General features: G+C 44.1%; 1 protein-coding gene across 1 annotated transcript; it reads left to right on the top strand.

The window, feature by feature from the left end:
• The first annotated feature begins 889 nt into the window (after positions 1 to 889).
• On the top strand, positions 890 to 4,089 carry LOC125513822 (probable aquaporin PIP2-2). The gene is made up of 4 exons (XM_048679031.1): positions 890 to 1,280; positions 1,393 to 1,688; positions 2,743 to 2,883; positions 3,660 to 4,089. The coding sequence occupies exons 1-4, from the start codon at positions 965 to 967 to the stop codon at positions 3,765 to 3,767; spliced, it is 861 nt and encodes a 286-aa protein (XP_048534988.1). The 5' UTR covers positions 890 to 964; the 3' UTR covers positions 3,768 to 4,089.
• Positions 4,090 to 5,170: the final 1,081 nt, after the last annotated feature.

Below are 5,170 nucleotides of genomic sequence, written 5' to 3'. Positions count from 1 at the left end.
TTGTCTTGATCAGAGAAAGCGACCACCGATGGTTCATGATTTCTCCGTAAGCACAAAGGCCAGACCTAACCAGCCGGGATTCAAATTTCTGGAGCACGTTTTGTGCGAGGGTGAGAAGAGAGAGGGGGACAGCTTATGCCTTCACGTCATACAGCTTGCATGCAGGTTGCAGCTAATCAGGCCACTGTTAGGAATCTCCATTTGCAGGTAGCTCCGCGAGCTGTCCGTCTTAGCGATGATTCGCTGTCCTTGTTTGCTATTGGTGGCAATCAAGTTTCTGAGCATCTCCATTGGTGGATGAGCATGTATATACTGAACCTGTTTCTGTTTAAATTCCTGTTTTTGATTGTATACTGAACTGTTTTCTGAAAGATAGGACTGCCAAATTGTCCCGAGTAGTCGGCACCACAGTAAAAGTTATCTGAAGCTGCATGTGCATGCACGCATTTGGAACGGACACATCGTTGATCCTTCCAAGACATCTGCAAAACCCATGCTAACTCTACACGCCACTAGATAAAGGTCGATATATCTTTTCTGTGCTGCGCTTTCTGACCTTTCTGCATAGTATTTTGCCGGGCGGCACAGGCACAGTAGTACGTAGCAACGTAAGCGCACTGCACATACCTTAGAAAACAGCCCCTCCGATTGATCACTAGCCACCAGTTCGTTAGGCTCCGAAAACGACCTAACGATGATGCTATAGTCGGTTGTGGGCGGCAAATTATAACCCAAAACCTCCCATAAACTACGCAGAAAACCTTATCCCTCGCTAATAATCAATCTGCCTCCCCGCTTAACAGGCCAAACTCGAGGTGATAATGAGCTCGTCCTCTCCCCGGCACGAGCCACCCTCTCGCGCCCCATATATACCTGGCCGCCCCTCCCCTCTCTCCTCACACTGAACAACTGCAGCAAACACCATTCAAGCTAGCTACAGGGCACTAGCTAGACAGAGCTAGCAATGGCGAAGGACATTGAGGCGGCACCCCAGGGCGGCGAGTTCTCCACCAAGGACTACTCGGACCCGCCGCCGGCGCCGATCGTGGACTTCGAGGAGCTGACCAAGTGGTCGCTCTACCGCGCGGTGATCGCCGAGTTCGTCGCCACGCTCCTCTTCCTCTACATCACCGTGGCCACCGTCATCGGGTACAAGCACCAGTCCGACCCCACCGTCAACACCACCGACGCGGCCTGCAGCGGCGTCGGCATCCTCGGGATCGCCTGGGCCTTCGGCGGCATGATCTTCGTCCTCGTCTACTGCACCGCCGGCGTCTCAGGTCCGTCCATCGATCGACCACTAGTTCTCTTCTCGCGCGTGCATAACTGCACATGCATGCATCATGCATGGGTCATGCGTGAGACTGACTGTTCTCTCTTCACGATGCATAGGTGGGCACATCAACCCTGCGGTGACGTTCGGGCTGTTCCTGGCGAGGAAGGTGTCGCTCATCCGGGCGCTGCTCTACATCATCGCGCAGTGCCTCGGCGCCATCTGCGGCGTCGGGCTGGTCAAGGGCTTCCAGAGCTCCTACTACGTGCGGTACGGCGGCGGCGCCAACGAGCTCAGCGCAGGCTACTCCAAGGGCACCGGGCTCGCGGCCGAGATCATCGGCACCTTCGTGCTCGTCTACACCGTCTTCTCCGCCACCGACCCCAAGCGCAACGCCCGTGACTCCCACATCCCGGTGAGTACTATTGACTACAGTATATACCGTATTATACCATAGAGTACACTTTACGATGTCTCTCAAAAGGAAAAGTACACTTTAGAGTGTATAATTGATGCTTATGGTTTATGGCCAATGATAGACTGGATGCAGATCAAAGTGCTGGGAAAGTCGTTGACCTTGTCCTTAACTCCTTATTCTGCTTGTGACTTAGCTTTGGAACAACTTACTACTTGACAACGAGAAAACATTCTAGAACAAGTTTGTAAAGAATAATCTAGTAAATTAAACTCGAATTACTGAAACTAATTGCTGGTAAAAAGCGATTATCAGATCATATACTCAATTTCTACTACCAGTGCTATAGTAGCAAAATACTTTCGTGAGATAGCTCTCGTGGTCACGCAATTGCGTATGCAGGAGTAGGGCAAGCAAGTCACAAATCCTGACAAAATGAAGCATTTTAGTGAACCTAAAGGCTAAAGTGCCACCCAAAAAATGCAATATTTATGGTCCAAAATTGTACGAATCACTCCACATCAAGCACCTGCATGTGCAAATGTATCTGCTTGTCTGATCCACAGCGTGCCAATAGGCAGATAGGAAGATTCTCTTGCTCGATTAGGCACTAGTCGCTGTCTCGCCGCATCGTCTACAGAAATCTGAGGTGGCAAATCGAAAATGGTCGCCACCAATTAATGAGGAAATATGTTGCATGGGTATGAAGAAATTGCAGAAGTCCAGGGATAATGTCATGCATGGACGTATTTTGTCATTCAGATTTGGTGAACCATCCCTTTCTGGTTACACAATTTTCAAACAAGTATGCTCTTATTTGCATTCTTTTGTGTTGAGATGTATACTCAATTCTGGAATAATATTTACAAATCACCTAAAAAGTACAGTAACATCTACAAAAGCAGCAACTTGTTTTGTCCTTAATTTGCTATAATATTGACCAAGATGCTTGCTATCGTCAGTCTCTTTGATGTAACTGATCAGCGTGCATGCTAGTTAAGCTGTTGTGTTTCATGGTTTGATCTGAATGTTTTGAACTTACCGATCTACTCAGGTGCTGGCTCCTCTCCCAATCGGATTCGCCGTGTTCATGGTCCACCTGGCCACCATCCCCATCACCGGCACCGGCATCAACCCGGCGAGAAGCTTGGGAGCTGCTGTCATCTACAACAAAGACAAGGCCTGGGATGACCAAGTACGACACATCAGTACACTATCATGGCCAATACAGTTATATGCTATAGATGGCATAAAATATTGAGTACTCCCTCCGTAAAGAAATATAAAAGTGTTTAGATCACTACTTTAGTGATCCAAACGCTTTTATATTAGTTTACAGAGAGAGTAATATTTATCAGCTACTACTTGGCTTTGGTCACAAATCACGGTCGACTAGTACTTGATAATTCTAGACTGAATTGACAATCACACGGGATATATTTGATTAACTTATCATGCTTAGTTGATGCCAAATAGAAAACTTATCATGTTTAGTCTTACATTCAGTAATCAGGATAATATTGCAAACGAACGGTTGCTTTCGAAGATATTGCAAATGAAGGGCAGGATAATGCTTGCCAAATTAAACAGCTAGCTGGTGTCAGTGTCGACACTCCAAAATTTCATCTATCATTGATCATTCGAACTACTCACTTAGGTTATGCATGACATGCTCATCCACTATTTTTGACGTTATATAACCTAATCCATACCTCACACACACCTAAAAGATGCTCCGTGGAACATAACAACAGGTTTTAAAATCTGCTGCATGCATGTCACCATCGACCAAATGATTTAACTATGTCAATTTATTCAGTTTTTCTAACCATGGCGAATCAAATCGTTATAAGATAAGCAATAAAGATTGCTTCGTCTGTCCTGTACGTACATCACATAAACTTCCAATGAAGCGGCGCCGCTGCCGCTGATCTGCCTGCCACGTGCTGACTGCTGTTTGTGTTCGTGCAGTGGATCTTCTGGGTGGGGCCGCTGATCGGCGCCGCCATCGCCGCTGCCTACCACCAGTACGTGCTGAGGGCCAGCGCCGCCAAGCTCGGGTCCTACAGGAGCAACTAAGCCGGCCGTCGCTCCGGCCGGACTGAAGTGTAGATATGTGCGAAGAAGAAGGCCGCCTCCAGCAAATGCGCTATGGTTGCTCGATCCCACACCTTTGTCCTGTTCAGTGGCTCCAGTCTTTGCATCATCAGCTGCTACCGTTCCTCGGCTTGTGCATATGTCGATGTGACCGTCCATTCGTACGTCGACGTGTTCCGGAGTTCGCCATGTTTGCTTGCTGCTGTTTCTTCCAAGTGTGCTATCCATTTACTCGCTCTATGTATGTATGTATGCATGTGGAGAATTTGTGAATCAAAGAATTGGTATCGTTTGTGAAATTTTATTTTACTTGCAAAGAAAGAGCTTCCACAGCTTCCATTAACTGCTTTTAGAACCAAGACGAAATAAGAGTCTGCCTTTAAATTAATAAACGCCAACATAATTTCCCCGCAAAAATGCCAATATAATTGACGAATGTTCTGTATTTCATCCTAGCACCTAATGGATCCTGCGCATCTGATTGTGATCGCATTGCTGTGATCTAAGAGTGAGTCATGGCCTGTGGTTTCATTTCACAATTTTGAAAAATGTTCACAAACTTGAAATGTTTTTCATTTCAAAAAATCTTCACGAAATTAAAAACCGTTTCTAGATTTCAAAAATTGTTCATGAATTGCCAAAAAAACCACAAATTCAAGTGTATTTGAAACATGTTCAAAAAAATAAAAATGTCCACGATTTCAAAAGATGTTCATGATTTCAAAAGAAATCTTGATTAATTTAAGAATATTTGAGATTTCAAAAAACTTTAAGAATAAAAAGAATGTTCATGATTCCAATTTATGTTTGTTATTTTTTCCTAAAAAATGTCCAAAAATCTAAGAAATGTTTGCGAATTCAAAAATTGTTCACAAATAAAAAACATCAGCGTGAATTTGAAAAATGTTCACAAATTCAAAAAAAATGTTCATTTTTTCAAAAACAAATTACATATTCAAAAAATCAAGAATTAAAAAAATGTTCACTAATGCAATAATATTTCAGGATTTAAAAAATGTTTCTGGATTTGAAAAATTCTTGCCAATTCCAAATTGTTCAGGAAATTAAAAAACGTCCGTGAACTAAAAAAATATTAGCGAATTCGGAAAATAGGAGGTACATTGGAAAAAGAAAACCAAAAGGAAAGAGAACATCAAATTAAAAGCAAAAAGTAATCAGGAAAAAAAATAAAAATCAGTAAGAAATGGCTTAAAAAAGAACATGGAAGTAATATAAAAAAACTAGTGGGGAAGGTCTAGAACCTGATGGGGAAGGCACAAATCAAGTGGGCCGACCATTACAAAGCCAGTGCAGGGGTTGCGCGTTTGGTCAATATTTCCCATCCTACGTGGGGATTAGGAACCGCCGAAAAGCCGCTGAATAAG

Source organism: Triticum urartu, chromosome 6 (assembly GCF_003073215.2).
Source record: "Triticum urartu cultivar G1812 chromosome 6, Tu2.1, whole genome shotgun sequence".
Lineage (NCBI taxonomy): Eukaryota > Viridiplantae > Streptophyta > Magnoliopsida > Poales > Poaceae > Triticum > Triticum urartu.
The sequence above is the reverse complement of the archived record's forward strand: the minus strand, read 5'-3'. Positions and strand labels throughout refer to the sequence as shown.